At 40.7% G+C, this 18,769-nt stretch overlaps 1 protein-coding gene across 7 annotated transcripts in view; it reads left to right on the top strand.

Annotated features, from left to right (window-relative positions):
* The window catches only part of SULF2 (sulfatase 2), a 238,531-nt gene that overhangs the window by 67,157 nt on the left and 152,605 nt on the right, over positions 1–18,769 (top strand). For 3 of the 7 annotated variants that reach the window (XM_048819458.2, XM_048819462.2, XM_075118782.1), the window contains exon 2: positions 3,186–3,295. The exons of 2 other annotated variants lie outside the window; for them this stretch is intronic. Coding sequence is in view for 1 of the 5 variants with exons in the window: in XM_075118782.1 (XP_074974883.1) it covers positions 3,186–3,295 (110 nt within the window). In the remaining 4 variants the exon portion in view is untranslated. Of the gene's footprint in view, positions 1–3,185; positions 3,307–18,769 lie in introns of all 7 variants that reach the window. 2 more of the 7 variants (XM_048819455.2, XM_048819456.2) reach the window with 1 other exon arrangement.

Consider the following 18,769-nt stretch of genomic DNA (forward strand, 5'->3'; position numbering starts at 1 on the left):
TGTACTTTTGCCAGTACTGTACTGCTATAGTTTGAGCTCTCATTAAAATCAAACTACTTTTTGCAAAATAAATTAATATAGCACATTTCATAATGTGGCATCTTTGATTATTTTTGATCATTTTACTCATTTAGTTGCTAATTTGTAAAGAATCTCCCACTTATTAGTGTGAATTAGTGAAGTTCTCCTGCAGCATCTGGCATAACAAAAAAGTGGCTTCACGTCAAGATGTTTTAACATCTGCCGAATAATAATCAATAAGACATTCTAAGCCTGACATCTGGTAATCACAATGGTCCAACCTTTTTACGCCCAAAATTACTTTTTGAATTTAAGGGCAACCCAGGATCTACCCCGCCCCATTCACTCTATCCCCCCCCCCCCCTTTCTCCATCACTCGCTCTCCCGCACCCTCACTCACTTTCACTGGGCTGGGTTAGGGGTTCAGGAGGGGGTATGGGCTCTGTGCTGGAGCCGAGGGGTTTGCAGTGTGGGAGGGGGCTCTGGGTTGAGCCTGGGGGAAGGGGTTGGGGTGCAGGAGGGGGTGAGGGATCTAAGCTCTGGGAGGGAGTTTGGCTGTAGGAGGGGGCTCCGGGCTGGGGCAGTGTTGGGGTGCAGGAGGGGTTGTGGGCTCTGGGAGGAGGCTCAGGGCTGGAGCAGAGTGTTGGGTGCAGAAGTGGGGTCAGGCCTGGGTCTTGTGGTGCAGGAGGGGGTATCGGGTGCTGGCTCTCAGAGGTGGGTCAGGGCTGGGGCTTGGGGTGCAGGAGCAGCTATGGGGTGCTGGCTCTGGGAGGGGGCTCAGGGATGGGGGTTGGGGTTCGGCCTCCCTCTGGGCAGCACTTGCCTCCGGCGGCTCCCAGTCGGTGGTGAAGCGTCACAGACACTAAGGCAGGCTCCCTGCCTAACCTGGCCCCATGCTGCTCCTGAAAGAAGTCGATGTGACCCGGCAGGAGCGGGTTGCACATGGCTCCTCGTGCTCCCTCTCTCTGCAAGCACCACCCCTGAAGCTCCCATTGGTCACATCTCCCCATTCCCAGCCAATGGGAGCTGCGGGGGGCGGCGCTTGTAGGCAGGAGCAACGCATGGAGAGAGACCCCTGCTCCCCACCCTGGCCGCAAGGCCGTGCTGGCCGCTTCCGGGAGCGGTGTGGGGACGGGGCAGGCAGGAATTCTGTCTTAGCAGCAGCCTTGCTGTGCTGCCAGAGATCGCGATGGATGGGTTGGTGACCACTGATCTAGACCTAGTCAGCCATTTATAACTGTGAAGAACAATATGTGCAAGCATTTGGCAATTGATAACCCATTTTGGCAGCGGTAGGAAGTAGCAGCATTTGTGTATCTGAATGATATAAATTCTTCCGCATGTCAAATTACAGAATTGGAGAATGAATGCAATAATTGTAATTAAACATATTATTTATAATTCTGTTTTCCACACGTTGCTGTCAATGTATTGCAGCTTGTAAAGAAAAAGATATTAAATATTTATTTTGCTGCAACTTGTTACTCTGTCTACATAAATACTCAGTGAAGAGATTCTGGGGAAAGACACTTGACAATGTGGTGAATGTTGCTGAGGTTTAATTTTTGGGATGACTATGTACAGGGAATAATTCTGAATTGTGCTTCACATCTCCCAAAGGCTTACACTTGTGACCACATAAGTGGCAGAAACATTTGTCATATGCAGGCCTTACTTCCACAGGAACTAATCACAGAAGTTTGGAAGAAAATATGCATTTATTTTTCAAATATGCAATTTCTTTTTCTAACAACACCTCTTTTAAAAGGTATCTGGAATCTTAAAGTAAAATTCTTAGCAATGTACATGAGACACTTTCTAGTCACTGGGAAACCCATGGCCATACAAACATGATCAAGAGTTTGTTTTATTTCCCCAGTTCTGCACCTATCACCCCACTGGCTGGGAGATTTATCAAGTTGTATCCAAGCTGGAAAAGTTAGCATTGTGTTCCCTGTTCATCACAGGTGTTATCTGCATAGATTACATACGACACATTGCAAACCATCTATCTATGGGATTAATGTACTGTGCTGTGCAGTCCTAAAGCAATCAACTACGGTAATTCAATTATTGGCTGCTAAATTTTTCATATTTCTGAAAATCTTAGCCATATATTCAGATTTTTTATTTCTCAATACCATAGCTCATTCACATAGCAGTAGGTGTATTGAATGATGGACAGTTGATCGACATGAATTAAAGCAAGATACCTTGTAAGCCCCAGAGCTTTAAAATTTATAAACAGATGCTAAGCAAGACTAGGTTGCCATGGAGAGATGATGGACCAATGCCAGTATTTTACTCCAAGGACTTTCAGCATTCCTCTGATTAGCAGGATTAACCAAGTCTTGGCTGTGAGGCAGAAGGGTTGACCATCCTGCTGCCAGGTTGATGTTTTAATGATGCTTGTTTTTATTTATTTTTTGCATCAGTGTCTCCAAAATTTATTCCATCAGCTTTAAATCTCAGTAAAGCTATCAGAATGCGAATGACAACCTTTTAGCATGCACGAGTGCAAGGTGGTTTCTGACTTAACAGTGGAAACCTGTCTGATCAAGGTCCAGGCTAAGGTGTAAATAACACTCTCTCAAAGATAAGCTTAATGGTTCACTTGAGTGATCAGATGCTAGAGAGGGATAATTATATATTTGAAAGAGAAGGCTTTTTTGATGCCATGCCTTTTGACCTTTGTGATAGGCTAAGGGGAATCAAGAATGTTATTCAAAACAATGTTTTCTCAAGGTCTGTGTCTGAGTGTACTCACAAAAACGTAACACAAAAAATAGTACCAGTTAAATGTGTGGGCTAATGCAGAAAAGTGCTTTAAGCAATATGCTTGAATTTGAATTTGCTGGAATTAATGGAGGGTTGAGCAAATCTCCTCTTTCATGAAAGTTACCAGGAACCCATGCTGTGGTCAACAAGGCCTTCAAGAACGTTGATCCTTAACAGGCCATCCTCTGAGACTGCAGAACAAATGAATGCAGCTCATGTCCTTATTTTTTCCATTGTGTTGAAGTTTTACTTTCCCGGTTCAGATAGTGGGGGGAAATAAGAACTTGACCTATAATTTGCAAATCTTGTGCTCCCACGTTTGGGGTGGTGGATATCAAAATTTATATTCTGGGTTTCACACACTTTGTGGTTTGTTTCCTTTTCAGGCTCTGCCTTCCACCTCGAGCTCCTACCTCAACCTGGAAACAGAAGTTAAGACCCTTGTCTTTTCCTACCTTCATGCCAGCCAAGCTACACCAGGGTACTCCTTTCTTGAGTGAGTTGAGGGTATGTAAGGATAACAAAACCTGTACCAGATGAAAAAGAAAAGGGACCTTCTGTGTTAGAGGATGTTTGTTTTGTCTTATGACAGCATGCAGTGTTGCTTGGAAGTGTTTTGGATGGGGTGGGAATAAAATCCTTCTACTTTGTTAGCTGGGGGGATTAGTAAATTAGTGGTGGGATTGACAGCAAAAAGCAACAGGTTCAGTAAAGGCGTGATCTAATTTGGGATTTAGAATGTGGCAGTTTACCATACTGTTCCTGATTCACACTTTTACCTGACTGGGCTTACTCAATATATACATATTCTATTGTCCAATATATTGAGAGGTAGCAGATCTTTCTTCTGAAAATGGCTGCTTGCCTCCTTTCATGGCTGGACTGAAGGTCTGAATGAACCTGGCTATAGGAGCTATCTGGAAAGGGTAAGAATATAATAGAAATTATGGACTGAAAATACCAATTAAGTCACCTAATTCATTACCTTGCTCAGGTTCCAATCAACCCCCTGATTACAGTCAATTTTCCTAGTGCTTTGTCTAGCGTAAAGTAGTTTCAAATGTCTCAGGTGATAGGGTTTCCATTTGAGGGGTCTTTTCCACATTGTGCCCTGATATTCAGCCTAAAATTCCTATTCCTTGATTCCCTCTCTTCATAGGTCAGAGATGGATCTTGCACCCCATTAAAGCCAGTCACGGTTTTTGTCAGTGTTTTCAGACAGAGCAGGAGGTGGTCCTTGGAGCTTTAAGGAGAGCAATGACTGATTCCTGGCCAGGCTGTCTTCTCTGTAAGGAAGCAGAAAGTTCCTTGTGCCCTCTCTCTCACCACTTTGGGCACTTGTACAGAGCCAGCCATGGTCTGGGCCTAAGTCTAATCAGCTCCACTGATTGCCTTAATCACCTTTTTAATTACCATGCTAAGGTAGTTAGTCACTTTGTAAAGAACAGATGAATTGTCCTGCTGAAATTTGAGATTACTCATGTGAGTAAACTACTCATCAGTATGTGTAAGGAGTTCATAATTTAGCCAACTGGTATTAATGGTTTCAGTGGATACCAATGATATAGAGCCAACAGGACTCTACCTGCCACAAATACCAAACATAAAAATGCACATACCTGCCTGTTGCAAATTTTATCTCCTGCTTTGCCCTCATAGCTGAAGTTAAATTGGAGCAAAGGGTTTCCAGGTTTGTTTCAGAAGGTGAATTAGAAACTCTGCTACACTTGTATAAGATGGAAAGTCTATAAAACACTCCTCCTAGCTATTGATAAATCTATTAGCAAGGGAGAACCATGGAAAACTCTGCTTTTGGATTAGAGTAAGCTGTCAAAAAATAAATAAAAGCTGCAAATACGCTGATGCTAACACTCCAAAAGAGCCCTGATGTGTGAAGCTGATGAGAATTTTTTGCTACACTCCTGGTCTAGCAGTGGCTTAGGGGATAACCAATTACTGTAGAGTATACTGGTGTGGGAGTCTTGCACTGAATAAACAAAACACCAAGGCTGGAGTGAACCACAGTATTCTAGATAATTCGCTGGGGAGAGAAGTAGTATCACTGTGGTGTGGGCAGCCAATTTGCTTCAGCTGTAACTTGTATTGAAAGTGAACTAAACAATAGCCTATATAAACATGCTTTGAGCATCCTGAGAAAAATGTCTGTTTACCAAGTGCTGGCTTCAAAATGTTATCTGGACCAAATCCCTTTTTTGGAAGAATTGTTTGAGAAGTAGATTACTCAATAGATTTTTTTTTTTTTTTTTTTTTTTTTTTTTTGCCAGCACCGATACCATCACTTTGAAAATTCTGCTTTCACTTAGGGTTATCAGACACTGCTTAATCTCTGTTTGTATTATTTCATTTGTGAATGACTGGAAATGCTCTTTACATCTAAAAAGAAAAGGAGTACTTGTGGCACCTTAGAGACTAACCAATTTATTTGAGCATGAGCTTTCGTGAGCTACAGCTCACTTCATCAGATGCATGCATCCGATGAAGTGAGCTGTAGCTCACGAAAGCTCATGCTCAAATAAATTGGTTAGTCTCTAAGGTGCCACAAGTACTCCTTTTCTTTTTGCGAATACAGACTAACACGGCTGTTACTCTGAAACCTGTCTTTACATCTAGCAGAGATCATTTCTAGGTCTCTCATTTCTTCAAGCAGCCTGATTTCTGTGCTGCACTGTACAATATGTCTCTTCAGTAAGAGCATGTTACACGCTGTGAAACCAGAAAGTGAATGCAACGTCCTGACTGGAGTTTGTTTTGTTGCAGACTTGGATGAAAATGAAAAACACACCTGTTACAGTGGATACATAGACTTCATGTGGTTGAACCCTTTGTTGAACTCAGTCTTGCAGTACTGGCTTTTCATAGGATATTTATTGCAACCTACGAACAAACTTACCAAACATCCTAATTCATTGTAGTCAAACACTTGAAAAACCACAAAACCTACCTCTGAAGAGTAGTCATTAAGGGACTGACCCTGCAAACTGAGCACTCTCCATTCTCATTGAATTCAGTACTCATTCCCTTGCAGGATCAAGACCTCATTGCCTAATAGTGAAAGGGCAAATATATAACCATCCTAAAGCAATGTTTAGTACAATAGGTTAATAAACCACTTACTTCAGAACAAGACTATTCATTTTAAAGTTTTCAGCATCTTCGTATATTCACTAGGCTGCTTTCTCATGGCATCTGTTACCATTGTACTAGCATTTGAAATACAGTTTGTTGTCCTGAGTTGGATGGTAAAAGCACACTGATATAGATAACACTCTTAACATCACATTGAATAAATTATCTGTTCTTGGAAAAATGTAATGGATTTTATATTTTAGCATATTTGATGTCTTTTAACCAGAGTTTTCTTTAAAATTATCTCCCACTTGTACGCACAATTTAATTTATTTGTAACATTGTAATAGAGTTTGAAAGTGAGTTCATCATACATATTGTGTTAGAGGCACAAATATATAGTGCCTGATACTCAGGTGCTCTAGTGGAGTGGAAATTAGAACTAAAAAGTGTGTATTCTAGTATGAAAACAAAAGATAAGCGGATGTGAAAAATGCCAGAAAGGTACATTAGACAGCACTTGCTGCCACCCACCAATTCACCCTTGTTCTGTTCCGGAGGAAATAGAAGACAAATCCTATCAAACAATGATGAAATTACTATTGGTATAGCATCACTGAGAACGTTTTCTGACAGCTACGGTTGCTCCTGTTAGTAGCCAAGAACAGATGGGATGGGTCCAAATAGATCTTCTCCTTTCTTTAATTCCTATGATTCTGTGGCGCAGTGTAAAAAAACAAGAAAACACCATTACAGCAGATAGGTTTAAAAAATCTTTCCTTTTCTAAGTTTATAATCTCAAATTGGGAATGGAGCACACATAAATAAAATTTAAATCAAAGGTTTTGAGAAACCTTATCTCCCTTGCAGGGTTGGTTGCATGTTTCCATGAGCAGTTGATAGTATTATACATCTCGTTTCCCCTGCACTATTTAGGTATTGGAGCTCCCAAACAAATGTGACACCTGAACTAAGGACTTATTAGTGAAAGAGGAGCTGATGTGAGACCATTCTTAGGGTTGCATAAGAATTTTTTCTATTTTACAGGGTCCCTACAACAGTGCTTTATGTTTTTCAGAGTCCTTCTTTGTAAATATGCCACGGGGAATTTGAACCAAATTCCAGCCACTAATTTAATGTGTATGTGAAATGATCTCCAGTGTATATTTTATGTTGTTGGTTTTTTTAGGAATTTTGGAAAGACTGGAATGTCAAAAAAAAAAAAAAAAAAAAAGCTTGATTTTCCTAGTTTTACCCCATGCACGTTTACTGCCCCTGCAGCTGCTCTGCAGTAATATTGTGACATGAGAGATAATCAGCCACTCATCACACCCTCCTTCCATTTCATTTGCATACTTGGGGAGAGTCACTATTGCCAGTTCTCATGGCAGCAGCTGCCTGAGACTAGGTTATAAGAAGGGTCACGAGGAACTGTAATGAAATCATACTGTTTTGATAAACTCCTTCTGTGGTCCTTTAGATCTGTCTGTAGTAAGTTATACTGTTACTTTTCAAATGGTAATTGTTACCTTCCTGAAGTGTTATGGGAAAATAAGATATAATTTTGTATTGTTAGGTGCTTCTTACAAATAGGGGACTGTGGCTTTCTGAAAATTTACCTTTTTAAAAAAGCAAGAATTTATAGATGAGTCCCTACTCAAGTTTTCTGTTACACAATTTTTAAAAGAGAGTCATTTAGAAGCTCCAGTAAATTTGAAGTTACAGGGAAAAAACACACAAACCATGTTTTGTCTTAGTACAGTTTAGTTTAATTACTGTCAATATATTGGTCAACATGGCACTGAGTGGTGAAATATGGCATTTCACAAAGAGAATAGAGTACCGGTATGTTTTCTGTAGACATCTGCCTCATTTGCTGCAGAAGTTGGATGGTTTGTAGTGAATGAAACCGGACTGCAGGAAGAGAAAGTATGGTCTTGTGATTAGGACAGTTGAATGCCTTGCCCTGGAGTCTAGAATTCTATCCCTGCTTCTGTCACCGATTTCCTCTGTGTTGCTGGGCAAGTCACGTACACCAAACTTTTTTCAGGTAATCACTTCTGCGTGTAATTAAGTGCTATATCATAAATGCATACACACAAGAAGGCCAAATTAAGGTTGAATGGGCGCTGTTCATTCTGGTGTTTCCTAACTTGAGTGCTTGACTTTGCAACCTTTTAATCCTTAACTTTGTATTGCCTATTTTTTTATTTTATGGGTGAGTTTATTGTTGAGAGCAACCTTAACTAACACCAAATGAAGCTCTTTGTCTGTGGATTGTATTAAAATGCATTTGCAATTTTGAGGCATGATTTCAAGGAAGCCTCTACCAAAGCACCCATAGATACCCCCAGTGAGCCCAGTCATATCATCTTCATACACCAAAAACTCCCATTAAAGCCAACAGACCTGAGCCAAATGTTTAGGAACCAACCTATTAGGGCGTGGAGTATGAAAACCTATCAACCAAGAAGTCATTTCACAGATGTGAAAAATGCCAGGCAGCCTTTGCTTTTATATTAGAATTTCCTCATTTAAACATATTTGCCCTCGATTTCTGCCAGCCTCAGATGAAGAGGTTTGCCAAATATGTATCTTAAGCTTTATTTTCAAAATGCAGCCTTTAAAAAGATCTTTTCCTAAATACTTCCCAGGCCAGCTTTTAATAAATGTAATCTTGTCAATGGATCAACATAATTAGTTCTTGATAACACTTCAGAATGACCTCTCCCATGCAACAGAAACAAGTTTGATTTAATAATCACAAATAGACTATGCTCTGGGGCTGTGGCACTGGAAATCTCCTGGACATGTTTGCATAATTTATGCTACTGTGAATAGTAATTCTGGAGGGGTGGAGGGAAGGAATGATACCAATCAATGGCCAGAAACCTAATGAAATTAGACCCTCTATTGTGCTTAAAGGTTATTTATAAATATTATTTATACAACTTCATATCTTTATCTGGAATGGAGGAAGAAGCTTGATAACCAATTACTCTTAATACTGAAAATGTTTAACAATGATTGAGTTTCTGCTGAACTTTGTGTTGCAAGTCACTAGCAATCAGTATGGATATCAGCACAGTTAGACTATCTATAGATCAGAAACTATCCAGTGTGATATTGCTACACACAAAGAGGAAACTGACCTAGAAAAATGGAACAGTCAGAAATCATTACCTCAAAAGCAGAGGGGCAGGTGTGTGGGGTGGGGGCGGGGGGAGAGACTATTCTTCCACTGTTACAAGAAACCGAAATTAAAGAGAAACACTATAGGTTTAGCTGGGAAAGTTCATCCCTACATAACTTAAACTAAGAGAAGTAGTCATGGTCACAGAGATTATTCTTTCATACTAAGATTTTTCTGAAATCCTAGGATTAAGAGTTAGGATTTTCCCTAAATTAGCAGTCATTGCTACAAAGCTTAAAAAATTCTGAAATAAAGCAAACTATGACCACTTGGGGGGAGCAGAGGGAGGCAAGGCATAGCAACAGGTTTATTTTACATTTGGGTTTAGTAATGGAATTTAGGGTGATTAACTAGAACCTGAACAAAACCCATTTTGCCTGGGCTTGTGTATGTGAGCGCATCAAGGAAGCTTATTGACATTTAAATGTAGCTCTGCATACACAGTATCAAGGCAGCATAGAAAAAGGAAGTCGGTGAAAACCAATTAACTACAGGCTGATTAGAAAATGCTTTTCTGCTAGAGAAGTATAAAGATGTAGTTAACCATTCAGTACATTTTAAATTTGTGTTGACCTTCATTGCAGTTAAATAGAAAACTGTATTTTTCTCAAAAAGAAAAGGAGGACTTGTGGCACCTTAGAGACTAACCAATTTATTTGAGCATGAGCTTTCGTGAGCTACAGCTCATTGGTTAGTCTCTAAGGTGCCACAACTACTCCTTTTCTTTTTGCGCATAGAGACTAACACGGCTGTTACTCTGAAACCTGTATTTTTCTCATCTAATAGTTTTTCTGCTCTAAGTCTGTTCTCAGTAAGTGTATTCAACTTCCTCATTTGTGTTCCTCTTTCAGTTTATAAATTTGTGGAAGTATTCTTGGTCAGACAGATGCATGCTCTAGTCTGTATCTGTAACATGCTTGCTATCAATGTTGGAGATGGAACATGGAGGCTCAGATGGAAGGTTTCACTCTGATATAAAAGGCACCTTTTTAATGTGTCTTTGATATAAAAGAAAGCTCTGAGGACCTGAGAAATAAGAGGGTTAGAATTGGTCTTAATTACATTAACACTGATTGAATGTTAATTCTTCAGAGTCTTCAGATCTCCCTGTATCTTCTGATGGTAAATGCTGCTAAGAAATATCAATTTTATCCTCTAAGCTCTTTCTTGCGAACAAAACTAAGGGTTTTTAATGCTGGGAACAAGTTAAAGAACATAAACAAAATTTGTAAGTGTGCTTAAGTAATAAGTTGTTCTTGCGTGTAAAATCTGCTTGCCAGAATTATCTATTATGTTTTTACCAAAAAAAAAAAGTTACAGTATCCTTGGTTTTTTCATTTGCCAAAATGATTTAGCCTCCTTAGCTCGTATGTTGTTGACTGTGTACACTACATTTGTTTATCTACATTTGCCTTGCCTTCATCTCTTGTCCTGAACTATTGTCACTTTGCTATGATGTGTTAAATTACTGACCTTGAAATGGCAAGGAAAACAGGAAAAGAAATTTTGATAATTTTCCCCTTATGTTTTAAATCCATTGTAGCTGCTACCTGTCATCCAAAAAGTGACTGCAATTCAGCAGTGAGTGAAGTGATCCAGACATGTAGGAAGCCCACCCCTTCCTATTCCTACCCTGTCCCTGCAACACTGTTGGTGCTGTGGTTTGTAAAGGGGTACTCAAAAGACAGTCTCTGTCTGTCTTCGACACTTGCTTTGCTGGGAAATTCTCATCTGGCCAGATTTGGGGTTTTAGGTCCCCTTGATGCTGCTCTGACCCTTTTGCTTGGTGTTCAGGGGCTGAAGCAGGGATGAGAACCTCAGTCTTTCAGACTTCCTATCAAATACTCTAGTAAATATGGTAAAGTACCCTACTCTAGATACAATGCCTACATAATCAGGATACCTGAACACTGGCAGTTTCCTGTGTACCTGAACTGAGGCATGACTTTTATTTTAGATTAACTGAAGAATACACATCAGGAAAGAGAAAATGTGCTTAACGCTTATTTCTGGTGATCATTAACGTTTACAAGGTTGCTTTATTATCCTATGCTAATTCTCCTACACTGGAGAGGAATGATAAATACAATAAACAGGCTTAATCCATGAACTGAAGAATTTATGGAACACTAACAGTCATGAGCATCAATGGCAAAGCCCACCCCTTGCCCGATGGAATTTATTGTCTTAGTACGTGCTGCATAAGAGAGCTTACAAATGGGCTATCTGCTACATTTTTAAAATAGTAAATGAATAAACATCCTTCTGCTTTACTGAGTTTTATGGAAAGCTCCATAAAGTGGTAGCAATCCACAAAGAATATAATAATGAAATATATGTATAGATTATTACCATTATCTCACTGTTACCTAAAAGCCACACTTCCCCTCCCAGTTGTGGAATGAGAAACTATAGGAAATTCTTCATTACATGTGACTTCACTGAGGGAAACCCTGGCTTCATGAAAGTCATTAGTTTTGCCATAGACCTCAGTGGCAGACCTCAGTGTTTGTCCCTTAGAGAGTTCAGGAAGAGGAGAAAGAAATGTCCCTTCATAATCAGACCAAAGCAATAGCCTTTAAACCAGCGACCAAAGATGCAGCTCAGTGAGATTGCAGGTATCTTTTGCAGCATACTCTGGCTTTTTAAGTACTGTTTTCACCATAACTTTTTCAGAAAGAGAGTGGGAAAGACATGTCCCATCTCCAGAGCTTTAATTTAGTTAGGCTAAAACCACCCTATGCCATCCAGAGACTTCTCATTTCAGGACAGTTAAACTTTTTGGCACACTTACCTTTTAAAGGTGTGTGTCTTCTAGATTTGCAAGTTGGTAACCAGAGTTATGAATATATAAATTGCTTTATGCAGTGCATAATTACCTGGACTGAGACCGGTAAATACTTTCCTCATAAATTGAGTCTAAACTCTCATCCAAGAAAAGCAAATGCTAGTTTGCCTTGTGAAGTGCAGGGAAATTCAAAATGCTGGTTGAATTTAGATTACATTACTAGGGTTGTTGAAGCACTGTAAATTTTAAAATAAATAGGTAATAGCCAGGGCTTTCTTTCCTATGCCTCATAAAAAAAAAAAAGAAATCACCTCCTCTTACAGGCTTTAGTGTATCTCAGGATATGAAAAGGACCATAATTTACTTTGGGTGTTCCGTATAATAAATATTGTTTACATTAGGAACTGTAGATTCTGTTCCACTATGTCTAGACAGCATGTATAGTACTGTAATTGTACTTATTAAAATCATGAGTTGGCATTTTCATTGTCATGCTATAAAACTTTCAGTCCATCTCCCTGTTATAAAATACACTTTTCTTTAACTTGTCTGACACCAAACTGAGGTTTTTTATAGAAACAGTGGAAGATTTCTGTACTTCTGTGTTTGCCATTCTTTTATTGGGATAGCAGACTTATCACTGTTACTTCGTATTATAAGAACTAGATGAATGGGAAGGCCTGTGAAGAATAAGTCATTCTAAACTAAATATTTAAAAAAACAAACAAACAAAAACCTGCCATGCACCTTGTTTTGTTGTTCACATCCCCTCTACACAAGTGTCAGATACTGCCCAATTAGCATGGCAATATTTAATCCCATTTTCTGCTCATTTCACATAGATGCAAATGATTTCTTATCTGTACGTTGCACCTACATGTCCATGTAGGTCAAGCCCCGTTGTGTAAGCGGTATACAGAGTGAGACAGTTCCTGCTCCCAAGAGCTTAAATTCTGAAGGATACAAGATGCAAGACAGTGGGGAATCAGCCCATGATTATGCTAAATATAAAGTACTATAGTATAGGATCTGTTTTAAGACTTTCCCTTCCATAATATTTTTTGAAAACAGATGATTTTAATGAGTCATAAGGTAACATTTTCCATAGCACTAAACTGATTAGGTGCCCCTCCCCCAAAGCTTGACAACGCTTTGCCCTGTCCCAGTTCTATCTCTTCTTCACTCTGGGCTCCTTGTCCCAGTCCCATTCTTGCTGTCCCAGTCCTAGGCTTGCTGTCAGAGTCCCAATCTATCCCCCCTCCCCATACCCAGTCTCTTTGCCCAGTCAGTTCCAGTTGCCCCTTCCTGGCTCCTTGATGATGTCTGTCCCCTGCCACCCTCTTCCCCTCCCTCCCCTGCCCCCTGGATCCCATCCTAGTCTCTCTTCCCAGGCTCTTATTTCCATCTCATTCTTTCCCCCTACTTCTTCCCTGGCTCCTTGCCTCGATCTCCTCCATTCTGGCTATTTGTTCCAATCTTTGTCCAGCTAATTCAAATTCTCCCCTCATACTCTAGCTTCTTGTCTGATCTATCTCTTCTCTCCTCCCCCCCCCCCCGCTCCATATTTTCCCAAATACTGATTCCTAGTTCCAGTCTCCTTGTCCAGCCAATCCCAGTCTTCCCACCCTTTCCCCCCAGTCTTCCCTCCCTCATCCAATCTCAGTGTTCCCCCAGCCACCCAGGCAACTGGTTTCCAGTCTGCTTCCCATCTTTTCCCTCACTGATTCCTGGTCCCAGTCTCCTTGCCAAGCCACAATTTCTCTCTCCTTTCTCCTTACAGTCCCAGTCTCACCAGACTCCTTATCCCAAATTCCTTTTTCCCTCTCCCCAAGTCCAATTTTTGTCCCCTCTGCATTGGAATGAGAGAGCTTCCTCTGCTGCACTGAACGGGTGGAGGTCATGGAGAGAGGCTCCCTGATATCAGTTCCAATGCATATGGCTCATGTGCAGTCCTGTCATGTATAGGAGCTGTGAGGGGTTGGAGCTTGTTCAGTTACTGTTGGGATAGCACATGCACAGCCTGGTCAGCACTAAGAGCTGTGAGAAGTTCAAGGGTGCTCAGTGAGGATGGTATCTTCAGAGATTTTTAAGCTGCTAAAATCGAAGTCTCTATTGAGCATGTGTGAACTGGAACTTTTAAGGCTTATAACTTGGCCAAATTTGGGGGGATATTCATGAGGACTGCTAAAGGCACACATCTCAGACAAAGGCACCTCCTGTCAAATTCCAAGCCCCTACTCCAAAGGATGGGGACAGTGGAGCTTTCAAATGAAAGATCAATGGAATTTTTAACGTGGGCAAAACAATGCATTTTTCTCCAGCCTGGTTCTTGGAAACGGCTGAACCATTTTGGTTGCACTCTTCTTTTAAAAAAAATAAATAAAATGTTTAAAAAACCCACCTACAACATATCAACCTGAGTCAGACACCAAGCATGGAACTTTTCAGCCAAATGATAAAAGTTTGGCAAAGTTATAAACAACTGAAAACATGGTCTTATAATGGGAAGTGTCACACAGCCTCAATAATAGGCAGTATTGTCAGCCTTGCCTATAATAAAACTTCATCCACTGTAGTGCCTTGCCACACTGGGTTCAGAGTGCTTCTAATAACTGAAGAAAAGAAAGAGGCCATATAACTCCTAGTCGCTTCTTCTGCCTATGGGCTAGATTGTCACAGCCCTTATTTAATCTGTGCAGGAGAGAGAGGGTGGATAAACCCCGTCCCTCCTCTCTCAATTATTCCCTTGCTTGGCCCTGCTCAGATTATGACTTTACCTGGTGTATGGAGAACAAGGCCTGCTCACCCCACTGTGAGCAACTGGTAGGGAGTGGAGGTCAGAGGGTCAAGGGACTGGGAATAGCTCTTATTCCACATTATTCTCTTCTCCATCCCACAGCAAGAGGGGAACAGGGAAGAAATTGACTCTGACCATTCATTCTCTCTCAGCTCTTGAGGGAGTGCAGCTAGGGACCTCCTCTTACTCAGGGCAGGTGGTAAAGTTCCAGCCTAGCCCTGTGTGTCTAATGTTTGCATCTTGTAATGGTTTTTGTTTTTTTTTACTGTAGCAGCTTAGCAGCTGTAAAAAAGAGCGAAACCTCAACACTAGGCAAAAATGGAAATTGGTGTTTATTGGCTAATCAGTTTACATATTTTGTATCATTGTAAGAAAATTGCAGGATATAATTTATCAAATTGCTCATAAAAAGCAACATGGACACAGTAAAACCAGGAGAGAGAGAGAGAGGGCTAGTAAAGTGAAAGCCAGGAGTGAGCTGTAAACTGTTTACATCCTCCTCTGATTGCTCAGACCAATTACTTAGTGTAGTAGTTAATTTTTATGGCTTGCAGCCATGTTGCCTCAGCCTGTGATCTTGTCAGATCTCAAAAGCTAAACAGTGGTTGGCCTGGTCAGCCCAGTGCTGAGGTCACTGCTGCAGAAAGTAGCATCTTTGAGGAAGAGATGCATAACAGAGGGCTTGTCCACTTGGTGTTCATTTAAAGTCCCATGACTCTCTTCACTAGAGTAGGGATGTTAGCACTGTTGTTGTGGCCAGATTCCAACAAGATTAATTATATTCTGTCTTCTTAAATTCCCCCTCTGGTTTAACTGAACACATTATTCATCCCTTGTCCTGAACTGTTGCTGTTACGTTGTGCAGAAGTTCTTGCTGAGAGAATGTTTACTGTCTCTGTAAATTCTTTAGGTCCTTTTAGGATATAAGGTTCCATATAAATAAGATTACTAGTAAATAATGAAATTTTCTTTCCCTAGAAACTGCCATCACATGTAGTTCACATAATTAATTGTTTTCTTTTGGAAGCATTGTTGTGAAATAAGTTAGAAAGCCGCTGATGTATTTTTACTATAAAATTTAACTCACTCAAACATTCCAGTTGAGTGAGTTTTTACATATATGGTTCATGCTTTGCAGCACATAAGAAGCACCGTCAATTGATGACTCTGCAAGTGCAACATAGTTTAATCAGGATGAACAAAATGTAATTCATATTACATTACGGAAGCATGCTGTTTTTGGATAATTATGCTGACTTGAATCACTTGTGAATTAAACCATTTAATACACAAAAAGGAAAAAGGCCTTTTTGAATGAGGCATGAAATGGGATCTGTGATACTGCCTGAAGTCTGAAGAGGTTAGCATGGCTTGGTTCCAAGATTTTTTTTTAGGAGATATTAGAAGATTTGCACTAGTTGCATGCCTTGGGGTGTGGCTGTCATAATTTTCTGTAAAATAACAATGTATACCTGAAAACATCTCCCATAGTCTCAGTGAAAGTCTTCGAAGCTGAAGTCCTTTTTGAAAGTGCTATTGAAACATGTCTCTTTGCAAACATACTATGTACTTGGCCAGAAGGAATCACTTTTAAGTAGAAGCCCAAGGCAGTCAATTCACTATGTTCAGTGTCTGTAGTCACAGCTCTTTCTTCAGCAAAGACTGGCAAATGCTCACTCAGGTTCAGAACTCATCTCTGCTCTAAAAGAGACTTCAGTGAAAATAGTAGCTCAATAGATTATATACAGTTTCTATTTCTGTGGAGAGAAATTCCCATTATTTCAGCAAATGAGAACTGTTGAGGTGAGCTGTAAAACTTTCATTAAATAAATACATATTGTTTTAAGATCCTAAACTAGGGACAAAACAAATGCAATGGACATAGAATCATAGAAGACTAGGGTTGGAAGAGACCTCAGGAGGTCATCTAGTCCAACCCCTTGGTCAAAGCAGAACCAACACCAACTAAATCATCCCAGCAAGGGCTTTGTCAAGCTGGGCCTTAAAAATCTCTAAGGATGGAGATTCCACCACCTCCCTAGGTAACCCATTCCAGTGCTTCAGCACCCTCCTATTGAAATACTGTTTCCTAATATCCAACCTAGACCTCCCGCACTGCAACTTGAGACCGTTGCTCCTTTGTCTGTCATCTGCCACCACTGAGAACAGCGGAGCTCCATCCTCTTTGGAACCCCCCTTCAGGTAGTTGAAGGCTGCAATCAAATCCCCCCTCACTCTTCTCTTCTGAGTGACAAGCCCAGTTCCCTCAGCCTCTCCTTGTAAGTCACGTGACCCAGCCCCCTGATCATTTTTGTTGCCCTCTGCTGGACTCTCTCCAATTTGTCCACATCCTTTATGTAGTTTGGAGCCCAAAACTGGATACAATATTCCAGATGTGGCCTCACCAGTGCCAAATAGAGGGGAATAATCACTTCCCTTGTTCTGCTGGCAAGGCTCCCCAATATGCCATTAGCCTTCTTGGCAACAAGAGCACACTGCTGACTCATCCAGCTTCTCATCCACTGTAATCCCCAGGTCCTTTTCTGCATAATTGCTGCTTAGCCAGTCGGTCCCCAGCCTGTAGCAGTGCACAGGATTCTTCCTTCCTAAGTGCAGGAGTTTGCACTTATCCTTGTTGAACCTCATCAGATTTCTTTTGGCCCAATCCTCCAATTTGTCTAGGTCACTCTGGACCCTATCCCTACCCTCCAGCATATCTACCTCTCCCCCCAGCTTAGTGTCATCCGTGAACTTGCTGAGGGTGCCATCTATCCCATCATCCAGATCATTAATAAACTTACATAACTTACAAGACATCCAAACACCTGGTTTGCCATGTTGATCTCCTATGCAACACTAAATTAAACCCCCTTTCTCCCACATTACATGACTTATCTGTAATAATCTTCTCACATAATTGATACTTCTGTTGTGTTCCTTAAAACTGTATTTGTAGCATTTTAAATCTTTTGCTTTTTCCAATGCCCCTCAAAAAGAGAAAATGTTTTTCACAATTACAACTGTTCATTTTCACAGAAGTTAGTTGCTCTGTGGTGACTTGGTTTAAACCTACAAACTGGATCAAAGTCGGTGAATCATAGTCACAGTAGCCACTGTGAACACAATTTTCTGTAGTCCTGATCACTTGTATTCCAATTCCTCATCTGCATTTGTGGGTGCTCAGTACTTTCGAAAAGTACACTCCAAAAGCACAACTCTCAGTGCTGGAATCAGTGTCCGCATACACAATGCTATGATGCTAGCACTGGTGTCACAGTGGCCTAGTTTGGTCTATTGCTCCCTGAAAGTGTACACCTGCAACACTAGTGACACTGTTCTCAAGAGTAACAGTGAGATCTTCTCAACCCTCTATGCTTGTTCTGCAGGAGCAGCAGGATTTGGAAAAGCTATCCTGGTATCACATCTGGTGATTACCCCAGTGGGAATAGTAGAGAAGTAAGGAGTACGAACCCAGTTTCAGGAAGACTTTATGAATTAAAGCAATTGTGTTATGATTCATTGGTGTGTGCCTACAAAAATAGGCGAGACTGCACATGTCCAATCTAGAGTGCAAACTTTCTTTGGCAAAGAATCTCATTTATTTTTTTTTCTTGTATAAACAACTAGTACAATGGGGCCCTGATCTCTGTTTGGGGGTTCTAAGCACTGCCATGATTCAAATTATAGTGCCTAGTTACTGTGCTGAGTGCTGGTTAACTGTGAAAGTGGACAGTGCTGACCGCCAGTCCCTCCATCATGCAGAACCCTTCTGACATGCATTGGACTGTCTTACACACGTTGCGTAACAGGCAGTTAACTTGTACTGTGAACTAATTTTTCTTGGTGTTTTGAGGGGGGAAAGTGTGCTTTAGGGCTCAAGGTAATAAGCAACCTTTTAAAACGATCTAAAATGGGGGAAGAGAGGGGGATTGTTCCTGAACAGTTTTATTCCCATCTTTTTCACTGAAACTTAAGCCCAAAAAAAAAAAAAGTCTAATTGCACAGAGATTTTATCAGCTCTAGTTAATGCCTGTATGGGAGTTGTTCCTGCAGGTGCTGTGCAAAATGCCGCTGGTGATTCCATGGATGGAATTCTTCCATTGGA

The sequence above is a fragment of the Caretta caretta genome, chromosome 13 (genome assembly GCF_965140235.1).
Source record: "Caretta caretta isolate rCarCar2 chromosome 13, rCarCar1.hap1, whole genome shotgun sequence".
Taxonomy (NCBI): domain Eukaryota; kingdom Metazoa; phylum Chordata; order Testudines; family Cheloniidae; genus Caretta; species Caretta caretta.